This window comes from Trichoderma breve, chromosome 3, assembly GCF_028502605.1.
Source record: "Trichoderma breve strain T069 chromosome 3, whole genome shotgun sequence".
In the NCBI taxonomy this organism is placed as follows: domain Eukaryota; kingdom Fungi; phylum Ascomycota; class Sordariomycetes; order Hypocreales; family Hypocreaceae; genus Trichoderma; species Trichoderma breve.
Window position 1 is genome coordinate 1944224 of NC_079234.1, and position 16770 is coordinate 1960993.

Here is a 16770-nt window from a genome sequence, read left to right on the forward strand (position 1 = left end):
TCTCGTGAAGTTTGTAGCGTGTGCTCAAAAAGGAAGCTCAAAGAGTCAAACTATTAAGACTGTTTAGGCGCAAGGCGCCCACAAAGCTCATGTAAGGCGCGTGTTCCTCCTAGCGGTTCCATGCTCGAGTACATGATGAGAAAAGAGTTATGACGTGAGTCGGCAAACCGGCATCATCATAAGCTTGGACGAATTCCAAGGCTGATTGCCGGGTGTGTCGATAGGAGCATTGCTCATGCTACTATGCGAATACTAACATGTCCTACGGAGGAGCCGCGGGGACAAAGGCGGGCAACCGGTCCTCAGCCGCGCGTCTGGGATTTCTCATTGGAGAGTTTATGGCATAGTAAGACAAGCATGCCCAGATGGTTATCGTACCCTTGAAACAAATTGGGCTATGGTGGGCAGAACATGCCCGCAACATCATGAGACTCCATTGTCCTGCAGGACCAATAGCTGAATCCGCTTCACGAGCTTGTGCCTGTAGTTTCCGTATTAAGAAACGGTCTAGGTTCCCTGTGGAGATGCAAAACGTGCCCAACTAACCACTTATAGGCATATTTAATATCCCTGTTTCATATTGAGGCTTAGAGGCGCTTAAAGTTCTAAGCCAGAGGTAAGCTTCGTGGATAAACTACACTTACTGCTATTTTGAAGTACTGCCATCCAGCGACTCGGGCGATACTATTCCTAGCCTATGCTCCGAAGACATTTGGACGAATCATTTTGCGTTTTGGGAAAGGATTACTACGTGTCAGTTTTTGGTTACCGACGTCCATTTATATAAGCACCTTTAAAAAACTTACACATGAAATGCATTCTCGCGAATGAGTTGCGGCGGAGTAGATACGGCAAGGAATATGTATTCGGGGAGGGGGTTACATTCCGACTGCCATTTTCTACAGGGGAATGACAGTCTTGACTGTTGAGGATACCTTTCGGTGAGGGTAGTATTCCGCGGTGGCCAAACCCGGTCGCCTGTGAATAGACCCAGCAATGTCCAGGAGAGGTAGGAGGAAACGAATGAATCATCAATAGTAATTACTCGGTGGTTTTTGGTCTACCATGGCGTTCTATCGTCCGACGAGCCGTGCAGCCGCGGAAAATCGCTAGGACCTTTAGCTTAAGACAAATATACTCTTACTAGCATGCCACTAACAACTTTTGCAGAAGACAGACACAATGTGACTCGCTGGGAGATGCATCACGCGTGGGCGAGAGACGCCCGTACTATCATGCAGAGCCATGATGACGACACCCTCATTCTATCGGACTCACTCGGAAATATTTGCATCTCAGCTTCGTCTCCTAGGGTCAAGTCCTGTCGAGGGGTGCTCGATATTCTTAGAGCTTACATGCATTATATTGCCCTTGATCCACCTTCCGGGTTTGGCTGCGCCAATATCATGACCACAGTCGGGCTAACTGCATGGAGTTGACTTGCCAATCTTGGTCATCTGCAAAAGTCAAAGAAAGAAGAAGAAGGGAATATGGCACGAAAATGCACCCCGACATCCCGGTTATACAATGCTAGTAACTTCCGAATTCTCTTTCAACTATTGGAAATGGAAATAGGGATACCTTTTAGCCAGAAAATCCCTCGCTGGGGTCATTGCATGCATGTTGGCTAATGGAATCATGATATGAGGGTTCCCCGATGACACTTGCAGCTGAAATTGCCTGATATGTTGCAGAGTGATGGAATATATGCGAACAAATGATTGGGAGCAGTTTCTGGGAACTAATCAAATATTATGGTGCTTTTATCAGATTATCACCGGTTGCAACCAACCATAGTAGGGTGATGAATGCTCCTTTTCCTCTACGTATCATGATATAAACACGTTGAAGTTGTTGCTGGTAAGTACTGCGGCCGGTTTTTTAATGTTCTTGGTTTCGCTTCTACAATGGATTCCATTTTAGGAAACTCTTTCCCGGATATCCATTAACTCAGTTGCAACACTGCATAAACTCTATAGCCTTTTATCAGTCCGCAAGTACGAGTAAGAACATGAACATGTAGTTCCCCCTCCTCTTAAAAGCTCTAAAATCTTACTCGACCCATCCACCCTGATGGCAGAAAACTATCTGAAGGTTGCAGACTCATCATCCTCATATCACAGACTGCCGGTAACTCATATAGAGTGATTGCGCGCGTCGCTGCCGTATGACAAACTCATTACATATCTCCGCTCAAATACCAATTGGTGAGATTGTTACACGCCTAAATTCTTAATTAATGTAACAAAACCCATCCGTTTTCAGTTCCTTATCATGCTGTGTCAGCATGTCCAAAGGATTACGGATATTATCACCGAACTTTTGTGTTAATTTTTATCTTCTGGCAAACATTATCAGTTTTGAAGTTGTCACACAATTTTGCCCAGGATGAATGCTTCATTTCATTTATGCCAGAAGCTTCAAAAATCGTATCACTATTGTCATCAACAGAAACAAATCAAAATGTCTAATTACTTCTCATACTCTAACTATTGGCATGTGAGGCATCTTCAGTCATCTGCTCCAAAGGCCCGCGGTTTAAGTATATCTATAGCAAGACTACATTCCCAGATTATCTGAAAAGGTTGAAGATCTTTAGGAACCTTACTTAGCACTTCTACCATCACAGGCATTAAGGTCTATTCAAATAAGTAATGGGAATAATATTTGGATTATCTGACCAATAGCTAGTCCCCACTCCTAAACTGGTGTCAGTAACTGGCGTCAACTCTCTTCTCACACGTTGAGGAGTAAGGCACAATCAGATTTCACTTAATCTAGACGTAATATATTGAGTAATAAAATGATTAACTCTTGTACGGTGAATTGCCTCCCAATTCTTACGGGTCAATATATTGAGTGTAGATACAATATGATAAACCAAAATAAATACTGTTTATTCAAGGTCTCTATGAGTCAATGGTACATTGCTGATGTTCATCTACTTCAGACTTTGGGTAACAGTGACACGGTCCATATGTATCTGGCAATACTGAATACGTTTAATGATCTGGTTAGAGCCATTTTGGTTTCTGTCTTCTTCACAAGCACGATATATTGGAGACTGCAGAGGTAAGTACGACACCGGACTAATACGTAGACATCGAAAAGATTGTTGAAAGGCGATATCAAAGAATATCTTGTGTCTGTTAAAATAAGCATATTTACTGCGTCATCCAAGGATAGACGTTAAAATTGATCATGTAGCTGTGGATGATTCTGGCAAAGCTTTGTGGCAAGGCACACTTAACAAGTAGCAACACTTGGTACGTTCTGGCAGCTGCCATATTTCTTTCCTCCAGTGACGACCACGTTGCTCCAAGTCCAGCTAGAACAAGCACCACTTCCACAAACGATGGCGATGTTGTTAGCACTTGATAAGACACCGCCACTTCCAGAGATGTTCTGGAGCACGAGGTTGGTGATGGGGATACCACTCGTGGGGCTTCCGTGCAGGTCACCGCCATCGTAGTTCTGCTCAATCAGAATACCATATCTGTGAGTCACAGTTAGTAATGAGCTGGACTTATTCATTTTAGACTGCGACATACCCCGTGATGGACGACAGAGTAATACCTGTGTAGGTCACTCCCTTGATTGTCCCGGTATCACCAGCCGATGCCTTGATACGAATGCCTGTAAAGTGCTTAGTCAATCATCTAAAAGCTAGATTTCTCTAAGCGACTTACCATTGGCTGACTTGGTAACCTGCGAGTTGCTAAAGGTGACTGTTTGAACGGTGTTGTCATCTCGGCCGCCGACGCTACCGATTGACAATCCATGTCCACCAGAGCAAAGACCTCCAGTGAATGTGATGTTCTATACGATTTAGTCGAAAGTTTCCTTGGCTTTCCTGATCTCCCGTAGAAAGTGACTTACTGTTCCAGAGTTGACGGCAACGCAGTCATCTTGGTTATAAACTTTAGCTCCGCTAATGACAACATTCGAGCTAGAGCCAATGTCAAATCCATCGGTATTGTGTCCGCCTCCACTGTCACCAGCACTGTTGTCAATTGTCATTCCAGTGATGGTAAGTCCGTTGACACCATTCACGCTGACGGCTTGGACAGGTGTGTTCCTGATGTTCAGGTTGGTGATGGATGAAGAGGTTAGATCATGGGCAGCAAAGAACTTTGGCTTCGTCTTGCCACCGTTGCTGCCTTCACCATCCCACCAACGGGAGCCCTGGGGGTCCAAAACTGAACCACTGGCGCCCTGGATGGTGATATCATTGCCCTCGATTTGGAGCAGAGGGCCAGACCACTCCTTATAGCCCCAAGTAGTGGTCCCCTGAAAAATGACCTATAGTTTTAAAAGTGGTCTTATTAGTATCATCGTATTAGGCGTCTATGTTTGTCGATTTTAGTATTACTCACAGTAGTGCCATCATTCAAGTCACTAAGATCGAGAGTCACACCCGAAGGGACAGCAACATTTGATAGCACAATGGTTGCGCACGACTTCTGCGACTTGCTTGCTGAAGATGCTCCATTGGCACCAGAGAAGGTGCAAGTAGTAGCTCGATCTTCAAGCTTGGGTGCTTCTGTGACAGTAGGAGGAGGGGGAAGAGCATGGGATTGAACACAGACCGATGCTGCGAGCGCTCCGAGGAGAAGGTATAGTTTGGTCATATTGGATACACTTTTTGATGCAAGTTTTTGTAAATCTTGATGAGTCGATGGTTTCTCAGCTTCTTGGTACTTGGCAATGGGGATCAGGCAGATTTATATAGATGTCAACCCCTGTATTATAGACTACATGCTATGATCTCAGGCTGTTGGAGACAACAGGCTGTAGTCTCTAGTTCAGGATCGAGACCTCATATTTGCCGCCGTTTTGAAGTTGAGTTTCATGAGCGCAACCCAATTTTATGAGGGCTATGCATTATTGGGACCTCTGCAGGGTAAAATACGACATTATAGGGGCATTGTCACACAATAATAGGGGGAAAAACAAATGCTTGCAAGTGTTTTGTCGTTCAAAAAGCCATTTGATCGCCACTATACCCCACATCTTTCCACCAACCAGTTTGGTGCCCGTTGCGTCCGATCGAGTTTATAAGTAAGTCAACCCCGGATTCTTTATATAAGATCTTCTTTGAAGTTACAGCCGTAAATTAAAGCCCAAAAGCGCACCAATCCGATGTCTGGGTATTTTCCCGGGCCGTTAAAGCAGGTCGGCGCTTCGGTATTTTAATACGCCGTCGTCTCGGTTTACTTATCCGACTTGCATAATTTGAGCCGTACGTGCCAATCATATACCCTGATTCGGTTATAAAATCTGTTTGGGAGTAGCTTAATTACAAAAGAGTGTTACATATTCTCCACGTATATTCGTGAAACTTGCTGTGAGAATTGCGGTTTACATTGATTGCCTTTAAGACGATCCCACCTAGGCTCTTCTATATGCGTCAATTAAGAGGCAATGGAGAAAAAATACGAAAGTAAGAAGGAAACAGCTTTTACCTCGTAGCTTTCTCTAGAAATATCGAGAAATCACTATTGGAAATAGAATCACAGTGTGCATATTCTGCAAGCGAATGCCGCATGCACAGTGGTCGAGGTATGCCCCGCGTTCGCCTCACTTGTCGGTTGCTTTCGGTGTTCTTATGCCTTGCATGTAACCTCAACCCATGTAAACAAACTACGTATCGGGCCGGCAATGATATATAAATTATATAACACATCATTTGAACAAGCAGAGCTGGGGAAAACCTGGCCGACTTGCAGCTTCCTGTTTGTCAAAGCGGCTGATTCAAGCGTCTATTGGACGTAGAGCAGTGGATAAATTCGAAGATCCTTTACAAAGTACTATATAGCGAGTTTTACTTCGTACTTAACACGATATATCTTTTACGTATGCCTCTATGTTAGCGGGTCAGTTACACATCGATGAACCGAACAAACCAAATGGGCATGTATAGCTGATACTTGCAGCATTTCCATCAAAACCAATAAGTAGAATACATTCAGGGATTGACTATAATTCAGCAAACCACCATCGGGGCTCTACATATATCGTGTGAGATAGACAGCACTTCATTTGGGGTCCTTTGATCTAATTGTCAAAATTGGCTGGGCGAAGAGATAGTAGTCTAACGGTCTACTTGACTGTTACTCATTTGACTGATCTTTGGTGACTGATGCGCAATGCCCTGATCTTAAGTCTCTAATAGCTCGTAAGTTCAACTCCCTGTGCGTTGTCTTGGATCAAGATGCTGCTGGTATTGATCGCATCAACGCAGCTTTTACTTACCTCGAGTGGCTATATCTTCTGAATTTCGGTGGTGATGATATAACCGGCGGCTCCTCACCATATATTCTTCTTCACATTTGAGTTCTAAGTAAGGAAATTTCGAGGAAAACCTTGAAACGTAGATGCTTCCATTGGTCACTGCAATTAGTGGCCCAAGTCAAATCATATTAGCCACTGCGTTGCTATATCGTAACTTGCCTATTCGCGGTCATGGTTATAGTTACTGAACATTCTCGATCCAAGTCATTTGGATACGGCTGCATAGAGAATACCCCGATAAACACACGGATTGCAACAGCTTGTTGCCTTTCCCTTCTCAGGTAGCGGAGACCGCAGCCCGTCTAAACGGACATGAGTAGTCCAGATCCTCATCTTGGATTGTAGAGACGATGTCGAGAATGTCGGAGGCTTAAGAGAATGTTGAATCAATCTTGGATATCTCGAGATGAGGTCTGGATAGGGCACCATAGGCTTTGAGTTCACTAAATGTGTCATACTTTTCTAGGGGCCAAGATTTTCCATTACATTCATTTAGTGGACGTTGGAAAGACAGCTTGCATTTGGATGGTTCATTTAAACTACCACTCACTTGATACATGATCAATATGTCAATGCAGCTGACCTATTGCTTTTCATGGAGTATTCCGATTGGAATACAACAGGAAATCTACGGGAAGAATTTTCCTCGTAAAGTGATCGCACATCCCACGGCCGCCAAGGTTAAAAATAAGGTTATCATCAGTAGCGGAGCTTACTTCGGCTAATAGAATGGGCGCAATGAACTGTGTACCTTCTATCCCTAGCGGTGTAATGAAGAGGAGTTTCATTGGATACACCAGCGAAGAGCCTAATATGGATGGACAACCTAGCGATCTCCACAGACTTTCCCTCTATTTGTAAGTGTGGGAAGAATCGGCATTAAAACGCCGGAGATGATCGTCATGCGAATCAACTTCTTGGCGCATTAGCTGAGATGACTACACACGTTGTAAATTACACAATCCTCTTCAGCCCTTACCCAAGTGGGTAACAGTCTCTAAAAGTCCAACCTCATGTCACAAAGCGAATCTGATGGTCGCAAATGAAACCTCAAGTATTGGCTTAAACTAAAGAAAAAGCCAAATATCTCTTGTAGTTGAATGTAATGAAGAGTGGACCACCTCATCACCAGTAAGTTGGTATTAAGATGGGCATATCACACGCAGTGACTTTGTGTCTTCAAGGCTACCTTAAACACGTAAATGGCCAAAGTTGTGCAATATACAAAGCATACATGTCACGCTTTATGGATATATCACTTGCTAAACATTTCATTCAAGTCCCAAGGACATGTAAAATAGCTCTTCGTACATATCATTCTGTCCAACAGCTACTGATTGACTGGCACCAAACTCCTTCTTCAACTATCCCTCAAACTTTTCAAGACATAATTTTTCTTTTTTCTCTTACCATGATGTTTCTTTGCTGCTAGCGTGCTCGGTGTTCATAATCGTCGTTGTTAAGATATCTGCTTGAACCAAACCTGAAGTTCATGTCGAGCCAGAAATAACCCCAAGAAGTACTCAATTTGAGTATACAAGATGGGTGTGAATCGATAATCCGTCCTCAATACGCCTTCGCAAGCAGTAGTTAGCTCATAGTGTTCCCAAGAGAGTTTTTCCCCACTGAAAATTCCGCGAACTTTATTGTGTGTATCTAACGATTCGCAGCTGGCTGGTTCAAGGCCATCGATCCAAAGCTGACTGGCACTCTAGATCGCGTCAAAATTATCTTAGCATATCCAAAGGGGAGTGGGAGCTGGAAGGAGACCAGAAAATTGTCCTGGCTATCTCAAGCATAACGCCATGTCATAGAGTAATGGCATCTGTGTATCAGCACTGAAAACTGCCAAGTGGTAACGACTCAAATGTCAATATGTTTGATGGTAAAGGAAAGGGAAGTCTGGTAATCTGTGCATGAATCGATACTAATATGTATAAAAGGAGATGAAGTAGAGCCTTCATGAGATATTCCTCTTCTTATAGCGAAAAAATCCTCTTCGTCGCGTGGATATACCATTTGAGAGTCTGTCATACATTCTTAGTAGGCGAACTCAGCCCCTCGAATGACTTAGTAGACGCCTTCGGCATTTAGGCTGAATCAGTTTTTTTGGGTCGAAATAACGCGTATTTGAAGGCTTCGCTTCAGTAGTCTCTTGTTCTGGCAGATTACCGCTTGAGGGGGGCGGCAGATCCATGCCGTTTTTGCGCACTTGCCAGGCTTCACGGGACGGCCCATCTGCCGCTGCCCAACGATGTCCACACTTTATCGAAAGGCTAAGACACGTAGTTACAGCTGTTGAATGCATGTATCATGAGACTTTTAGTTTTCAGATAGATTTTTCCGGTGCCAAATGGAGCTGACGCCATCTCTCCCTCTTATCCAGCAAGCATGTAACCGATCTTTTCCTGTTCCTCTATCAACCAGCGACATTTCCATACGCTGGCTTTTTAGCCCTCGGGTTAATGGATCCATTAATTTTTATATGAAATGTTAATAATAAATCGCCTGATTATGCGTTGTACTGGTCTCAGCCGGATAATGAGCAGATGGAGTAAATGAGGTTGGTGGAAGAAAGGTATGAGGTGGAGTAAAACAAGGGAATATCAATATTTTTATCACGCCATCAACGGCGCTAACTACACATTATGACCGCATAAATGACTATGATAAATGTTGCGAATTCATATTACATTCTGAGAGAGCTGCTGTGAGGTGTGGCAATTTCGTTTGCTATTATGAAGCAAATGGGGCCAAAGCATTTATATCTGACATCGTTGTACGATACAAATTACCTAGCGGTATGACTTATGAGCCGTATATACTCTTATGAGCCGTATATACTGTACTAAAAGACTCAGAAATAAGCTGAGTTGTAGCCTAACGTCATGTCTTGTTGAATCTCTCTGTAGTTACGTACTTAGTTAACTAGCCGTGAGTGCTGAAGCCCTTAGGTAGATCTAAGACGCTTGATCCGAATGAGGAAGCCCAAAACAATGAATATCAGGTACTAATAATTGGGGTTAACGTAGCTTCTAACAAATATGGAAGGCACCAGTTCTGTTCATGTAACCACGTCATTGTTTGCCAATGATGTTTGACTGCTGATGTGTATTTGCTTCTGAAACGCACAGCCCCTCAATGTCAAATCCCAGTAAAGCTACCGTGCGATCCACCGGGATACCACATCCTCCGCAAATTCGTAGAAAAGCATGTTGATATGATTGGCAGGCTAAATGCGACAGCTTTAACCGGACGCACCCCAGATCTGGGGAAGAAGCCGCGTGAGGTCCGAAGAGCCCGATTTGGAACCCAATTGAGATTCAAAGCTGAAAAATTGACAATTGATTGGTATACATCTTCTCAGCCGTCCTTCTTTACGGCACTTTGATGCCGTTTGACCCGGTACCTGAAGGGCATGTTTTAGGCAAAATGCCAAGCTCCGAGGATACGACCATGCGATGCGTATTTCCAACTTCACTTGACGATGTCTACTTTGTGTCAAGGTGGTCGTAACTTGAGTTTTGTATGAGACGAAAAAGCGATTTCAGCTGAGAGAAATTGCATATAAAGTCGTGGATGGAACCCTGTTGCTGACAGTATGAGCTCACCACCAGCACAACATCCTCTCCAAGCACGAACATTTCCACAAAGATCAACATGATTGGCTCCAGCAGTCTCTTAATTGCCCTCACCAGCATTGCTGGTTCCTTGGCCATACCTACTGGTCTCGGTCCCTCTGAAAGCAATGTAGACATTACTGAGCGCGGTGCTCATGATTTTGTTCTTGGATCACACAATGACGTTCGCCGTCGTGCCAGCATCAACTACGATCAAAATTACCAGACCGGCGGAACAGTCAACTATTCTCCCTCTGGGAGTGGGTTCTCTGTCAACTGGAACACTCAAGATGACTTTGTTGTCGGAGTTGGCTGGAGTACTGGATCTTCTTCGTAAGAAACACGGCTCTTCAATTCCATCATTCCGAATAATTTTTCGCTAACGAAAGAGATACGTAGGCCTATCAACTTCAGTGGTTCCTTCGGTGTCAACAGCGGAACTGGTATGCTTTCCGTCTATGGCTGGAGCACCAACCCGCTGGTTGAGTATTATATTATGGAGGATAACCACGCCTATCCTGCTCAGGGCACCGTGAAGGGAACTGTCACTAGCGATGGAGCAACTTACACCATCTATGAGAATACTCGGGTTAATGAGCCTTCCATTCAGGGCACAGCGACCTTTAACCAGTACATCTCAGTACGAAACTCTCCCAGAACCAGTGGTACTGTCACTGTTCAGAACCATTTCAACGCCTGGGCTTCTCATGGAATGAATCTCGGAGCTATGAACTACCAAGTCGTTGCCGTTGAAGGCTGGGGTGGCAGTGGCTCTGCTTCACTGAGCGTCAGCAACTAAATCTTGGCGATAGGGTCGTGCAATGTCGTCTTGGTAGCTAAACAAGTACTCGATCAGGAAATTAAGAAATTTTTGCTCGCGGGATGGGGGGTTCTTCCGGGGTGGGCATTCGGAAGTGGAGAATTTCTGTCATGCGAAATGTAGTCACAAGTCACACGGTAGCGCTATTGGGATGCCAAATTCTTCATAACGAAATGCATACTAAGGTAGCAAATCACAAATTATATAACCACTATAGTTCCATGTGAACTTGTATTTCATCAATGTTGAAAGCCCACGCTCGCTGTGTGCATTTGTACACTATTACAAAGGTCTGTAACCTGATTAACTCCATTAACTTATCTTATAAGTCGCAAAGGGTCCACCAACTCGCTACACGCCCTAAGCTTTTGCAAGCTGCTCTTCTATCCGACCCCAGAGTCCCTTATTCATATATCCAGAAAGCCAGAAGTTTCCATCATTATCCTTACCAATGATGGGGAAACCATTCGGCAGTACCAAGCCAAATTGGTTGTTCTGTATATATGTGGGTAGTCCAGATCTCCCACCTTCTTTACATGACTTTATAACCGCCGCAGAGAAATCAGTTTCAAAAAGTTTTGCTTTACTCCAGTTCGAGTACGTAATCATGTGCATACTGCCGTCACCGAAGAAAGGCGGGATTTTGCCACTAGATTCTCTCCATAGAGCAGAAAACGCCTCTACTTGAGAACGCGAGCCGAGCTCTTTAATGGCATTACGAGTAGCGGCTGCAATGTAGCTGAGCGGCTTCTCGAATATGTACTGCACCGGCAGTAACACATTAATGAAGCCAATTGCATTTGACACGTACGGAGCACCCTTAGGGAGCAAATCCGTCTCGAGAGATTTTCGCAAAGAATACGCATTGTTCAGAACAACAGTCTTCTGGGTAGCATGGGGTAGATGGGAGACGGCTAGCCTTGTCCACCAAGCACAAAGAACATCGCCTTCGCTAAGGAAAGGATCTTCCGTACCGTTGGCTGTAAGCTCACCGATCGCCTCATTGCGCAGGCCCTCGACGAAGGAGCCTGGGACACAAACCATTCGATGCTCTTGGGTACGGAATAGATCGAGAACATTATTCATTCCGTAGTGCGCCAATCCGAACATTGACAGGCGCTGATTTGCCAACTTGTGAGCCTCCGTCGGACTCTTACCCAAGTCTGCTAACGGATCACCATCGCCGCCCTGTGGAGGGATAATTTGGTCATCTCGACCTTGAAGCATCAATATCCATGCGTTCATCAAAGCTTTCTTGCCCAGAGCATCCATTAGAGTATGTGGCCAATAAATAACAACAAGAGTTTTATCCGTGAAAGAAACAATATGCAAGCCCAATTGCGGGATATCTCTGTTCAGATAATCTTCGAGGCTAATTGGGCCGCCTTCTGGACGGAACAATTCGCGAAAGTCGTCAGGATCGCATACGACTGCGGGTCTCGAGCTCGGATTCGGAATCTTCGAAGCAATCAGATGATCCGAAGCGCTCATGTCGTGCGTGATATGAGAATATGTAAGAGGTCGGCGCTCTTCAGTAAATTCGATCGGCACATGATACTCAAGACGGCCTTGGTCCTGCCTGTAACATCAGTATTTATCCTCTACGCGATATTCTGAGTCTGATTGCTCCAGCTTACATCTTTACGCATGCGAGCCCCGAGTTTGTTCCAGCCGTCATGTCTTGCTAGCTTCTCCAAACTGTCTCGAAGTATTTCGGCATCTAGAACATCGTCGAAAACAAACATGGAATACAATATGAAGGCCTTCCATAATGGTGTGTCATCAAAGAAACGAAACGGAATAACGATATCCGTGGGAACTTTGCTTGGTGCAGGCGTTCTGCCGAACATTTTGACTGAGTTTACACGGTTCAACTTTGAGGGCCGCTTCTGCGTTTAGCGAAAGCTTCTGCACTCCAAGTTATTAGATAATTTGTATAATGAAGAGATAACTGAGAAACAGAGGTCATTTCCAGTAATGTACTGCTTCGATAAGACCTCGTTGACACCACTTCAACGGGGGACGCGAACCAACACCCATACCGGACTTGGTTTCCCCTTTCAATATCATGCATGCGTCGTACCCGAATACGGGAAATACTTTTGCCATAAGTCTTCATGTAGAGTAGCATTTACTAATTTCCTGTTGGGCATAGAACCAACAACGGGGAATGCGGAAAACGCATCTAAGTCGCATCAGGCTGGGAAAGGTTTAGACACTTGGTGATAGATCAGCTACAGGGGTGCCATGGAAGTTCACGACGAAAGTACGGAGGAAGCAGGACTGCCGATTCATCAGACGATCTCGGCAGTAAACAGTTAGTTCCGGAATTGAGATGAACGTTCCGCTGCACTCATGAAGACAGCCAGGATATCTGTGACATATTAATGTCAAGACGTGCTCGCGTTACTCCGCATTTCGCCTAGGCTGGGGGTAAGCACTGCTCAAATAGGCCAGGTTACTCATATAAAATCATCCTGCAGACGGAGTACCGAGAGCCAGGATAGCATACTCGTACTCCTGGTTTGCTGACAGAAAAATGATTGAATGCAGTTAGGCAATGGTGTTCCTGGTAAAAAAGCCCCTGAGAGAGTCGGAGTTCCGCTGGCCAAGCTGCACGGATGTTTGAGTATGCTTACAGTTTCTGGTAACCCACTGTTGCTCTATAAGTGGAAGTGAGGCAACTGTAATAATGAAAGTGAGAGAACTGTAGTTTTTTGAGAGTTAAAAGGTAGACTGTTTTAAACAGCGAGGCAAACGAGTGAAGCAGAAAAAAAAAGTCGGTGTAAAGCCTGACATAGGGCTAGCCTGAGATAATTGAACTTGCTATACTCGTAATAACAAATGAGACGCGTAACATATGATAGACCAACAACTATTACGAATGCGGTATAACAGCAGCTGAAAATTCTCTTCAGCAAAGATCTTTGGTGCTAGACTCAAATTTGATTCCGGCTTATTAATCCCGATACGAATCCGACTTAATTCCATTGAGTCTGTCAAGGCTGCGGTATAAATCGAAGGGTTCCCACGCGTTGTCTATTTGCACTGATTGATACACATTGTAATGGCACGGTCGATCTGTCTCAGATGCCGGGCCAGAAGTGTTACTGGTCGATAGGAGTCACGGAGAATGATTTGCGAAACAAGCCGTCCCCTGTGCATCTTAATTCCGGACTAGGATAGAACCCATGCAAAAGCTGTAGCATGGGGAATCTTAGTGAGAATGCAGTCGTACTATGAAGTGTCTAGGGTTATGGTACGGAGCATATCGCCCGCGTGTGAACGTGAAATTCTACTCCCACCGACATGATAGACAAATAATTGTAAACCCGAATGGCTGCATCTTCCTTTCACCAGCTATTTAATGGTCGTAGGGGTACTCTACAGAGTTGTGTGAGACCTTTCTGATGGACTACTCAATCCAGAGCCGGGTATTCTGCGTATGAATGAGATCAGTGGCCTGCACTTTTGTCATCGTAGCGAAGTTTCTGATTACGACGTACATGTAGAAGATCGCCCGCTCCAATCCTTCTGTAATACGACCTAACTGCATGAAGCAGCACCCTGCCAACGTCTATTTTCAGGCAATTGTAACTGCCCCCAGGGGTAAGAAGATGTGCGGCCGCCACTGCATGTTGTTTAATTTAAGTATACACATGTCCTGGCATATCTAGACTCAGCCCTTCTTTTGTCCTTTGCTTTGATGTATGGTAAATAGGAGCTGACAGCAGCAACAAGTTTGTTGCTGGTGTCTTTACTCAAGTTGACGGTCACTATGGCTCCTCAGGCAACACCTACTGCTTCTCTTACGCCTTTGCAGCAGGGACTGTTGCTTTCCCAGCAAGCATATGCGCAGCCTCCAATTGCACCGACGGGTTTAGCACTAACCCTAGTGATTATCATTCTGGTATTCACAGTTTTGTCTACCGTTGTCGTTGCTCTTAGGATATATGTTCGCGCATGGATGGGAAAGTCTGCAGGAACTTGGGGTTGGGAAGATACATTCATTACTCTAGGATACGTAAGTATTTGCTTCGAGGCCCTCTGATGTGACGCACATAACCCTGCGTCTTCCTTAACACTATCATTTACTTACCCAATTAATTTGTTTGTGTATGAATAGGGATCTTTTCTGTCCAGTGCAATATTTGCCATCGAAGCATGCTACTATGGACTGGGCTCGCATGACTCAAAACTGAATATGCTACTCATGATACGATGTGCCGAATACGCAATGTACTCGAACGTGCTATACGGTTTCTCCATGCCTTTCATCAAGGCCTCGGTTGTGTTCACGTTAAACCGCATCACCACTAATAAATGGCATCGCTGGGGACTCTATGCAATGCTTTTTGTGGCAAGCATCATGTCCATTATCGGAATTCTCGCTACTCTTCTCTACTGTCATCCGGTTCCAGCGTATTGGAATCCCCTTTTGGGTACCTGTGGCGATTTCATGATAGTTGTTCGCATCGGTTACGCCTGGACAGCGGTGGGAATTGTGACAGACTGGACTTGTGCGATCTTGCCTTATTTTATTGTCCGCAATCTCCAGATGTCTTCTAGACAAAAGATGATTGTGATGCTTGTCCTCGGACTCGGTGCTCTCGCTAGCACAGCAACCATTGTCCGAGCACCGTATCTAAAATACTACCTGGCCACAGAAGATCGTTTGTGTAAGTTGAATTGTTTTATTCCGACTGTATCCCCTGTTACCACTAATCTAACGACATTTCATAGATTGGAGCGGTTATATCACTCTTTGGTGCCTCCTCGAAAGTGGTATTGCTCTTATCGCCGCTTGCCTTCCAGCGCTTCGCATTCTGGTGCGCAAGTATATTGACTCATCCAAAAACCGCTCCGGTAACAAAAGCAACGGGTACGCCGCCGAGTCTGGCACCGGTTGAAGTCACAACCGCACTCCTTCAACGCAGCTGGATAACCTGACTGCCAGTGGGAAAACCACAGTTGTTGGTGGGAAATGGAAAAGGTTGGAAGACGAAAACTCCAGCTCTAGAAATATTATACAAGAGCACACAATATACATTGAGACTGAGAGTCTTAGTGATAATGACAAGCATTCTTTCACTCACTAGATGAAAGAGAGCATATGTTTTATTTCCGATAGATAGAGAGAAAGAAGGTGAGGAGATAGACAGGAAGTACTGCGATGCTGCCGCATATAAGACGGCTGGACTGCATATATTTTAATGTAATTCTATAGATACCAGTGGCCAACTATGTTTGGTTCACATAAATTAAAAAGCTTTTGACTTCTTTTATCATATCTATATCTTGCGTGACGACTTGTCCTCAAAAAAGCTCTGGAGTGTCTTGACTATAAGAATATTCATAGTCACAGCTTTTTGTGCATCAATCATGCCTGTAGAAAATTTCAGTCACCCGTGACTTCGAAGTGCCTACGAATTGTTTCTAGAAGAGAATTTCATCACGTATATCGCTACATACCTTTGTATATTTCCCTACTAATCCCTTGAAACTGGGCGGAGAAGCGGCAAGCTTGTGTGCTAAGAATTCGAAGCTACCTGTCTAGATCAACTACAGCTCCAACACCCATTACCTAAACATCCCAACCAGAATAGAGGAGAAACTCAAAATTCATTCACAAACGATTGTAACAAGAATGTCGTACATATGAGTAGAGATTATGAGGGATTTTATTACTCATCTAATCCGATGTACAGCAAACAAAGCATAAAGATCCCACCGAAGTGCTCAAGGCAGTGGAGAAAGAAAGATTGAGGTATATGTATTAATAATCATGCCTGTAGATTTAAAGGCTATGGTTAGCATTATTTCATCCAATGGGTGGATGTTGGCTCTTCTGGAATCGGAGTAGCATGCGGTGCTTCATCACCATCGCATTAGACAACTGATGTATCATTGAATCAGACACAATTCGCTTGGACCTCGTTGTATCTTATGTTTACCGAGAGTGAATTTCTGCATGAAAGTCGATCTATCATACTTTACTGCCTCTGTGATTGCTCATATCTTTATAGTTGGATTCGA

At 44.4% G+C, this 16770-nt stretch overlaps 4 protein-coding genes across 4 annotated transcripts; 2 read left to right on the plus strand and 2 right to left on the minus strand.

The window, feature by feature from the left end:
• Window positions 1-3246: 3246 nt before the first annotated feature.
• T069G_05027 (glycosyl hydrolases family 28 domain-containing protein) lies at window positions 3247-4631 on the minus strand (the record flags this gene model as incomplete). Its single annotated transcript, XM_056172237.1, has 5 exons — window positions 3247-3496; window positions 3552-3636; window positions 3690-3819; window positions 3880-4302; window positions 4377-4631. The coding sequence occupies 5 exons, from the start codon at window positions 4629-4631 to the stop codon at window positions 3247-3249; spliced, it is 1143 nt and encodes a 380-aa protein (XP_056029095.1).
• Window positions 4632-9954: 5323 nt separating this feature from the next.
• T069G_05028 (glycosyl hydrolases family 11 domain-containing protein) lies at window positions 9955-10713 on the plus strand (the record flags this gene model as incomplete). The annotated part of the gene is made up of 3 exons (XM_056172238.1): window positions 9955-10247; window positions 10314-10554; window positions 10597-10713. The coding sequence occupies 3 exons, from the start codon at window positions 9955-9957 to the stop codon at window positions 10711-10713; spliced, it is 651 nt and encodes a 216-aa protein (XP_056029096.1).
• A 381-nt stretch (window positions 10714-11094) lies between these two features.
• Window positions 11095-12584, minus strand: T069G_05029 (uncharacterized protein; the record flags this gene model as incomplete). The annotated part of the gene is made up of 2 exons (XM_056172239.1): window positions 11095-12309; window positions 12372-12584. 2 exons carry the CDS (start codon window positions 12582-12584, stop codon window positions 11095-11097), a joined length of 1428 nt encoding a protein of 475 aa, XP_056029097.1.
• A 1928-nt stretch (window positions 12585-14512) lies between these two features.
• T069G_05030 (uncharacterized protein) lies at window positions 14513-15644 on the plus strand (the record flags this gene model as incomplete). Its single annotated transcript, XM_056172240.1, has 3 exons — window positions 14513-14758; window positions 14861-15413; window positions 15478-15644. 3 exons carry the CDS (start codon window positions 14513-14515, stop codon window positions 15642-15644), a joined length of 966 nt encoding a protein of 321 aa, XP_056029098.1.
• Between the last annotated feature and the right edge of the window lie 1126 nt (window positions 15645-16770).